The sequence below is a fragment of the Cicer arietinum genome, chromosome 3 (assembly GCF_000331145.2).
Source record: "Cicer arietinum cultivar CDC Frontier isolate Library 1 chromosome 3, Cicar.CDCFrontier_v2.0, whole genome shotgun sequence".
Lineage (NCBI taxonomy): Eukaryota > Viridiplantae > Streptophyta > Magnoliopsida > Fabales > Fabaceae > Cicer > Cicer arietinum.
This window is the reverse complement of record NC_021162.2, coordinates 51,605,862-51,606,136: the sequence shown is the minus strand read 5'-3', so window position 1 is coordinate 51,606,136 and position 275 is coordinate 51,605,862. Positions and strand designations below refer to the sequence as shown.

The 275-nt window shown below is 45.8% G+C and overlaps 1 protein-coding gene across 1 annotated transcript in view; it reads left to right on the top strand.

Moving 5' to 3' along the window:
* Positions 1 to 275, top strand: part of LOC140919806 (uncharacterized) — a 20,145-nt gene that overhangs the window by 1,309 nt on the left and 18,561 nt on the right. The window contains 1 exon segment of the mRNA XM_073366454.1: positions 107 to 195. Within this exon segment, the coding sequence (XP_073222555.1) occupies positions 107 to 195 (89 nt within the window).

Below are 275 nucleotides of genomic sequence, written 5' to 3'. Positions count from 1 at the left end.
AAGTTGTTGAGAATTCTGCGGAAGCACAAGGGTGCTATCGGTTGGTCCATTGATGACTTGAAGGGAATAAGTCCGACTTTTTGTATGCACAAAATCCTCATGGAAGACAATCACAAACCGGTAGTACAACCGCAAAGGAGATTGAATCCGGTAATGAAAGAAGTGATCAGGAAAGAGGTGGTAACGCTACTAGAAGCCGACCTCATGTACCCAATTTCAGATAGCTCTTGGGTGAGTCCCGTCCAAGTGGTACCAAAAAAGGGCGGAACGACTGT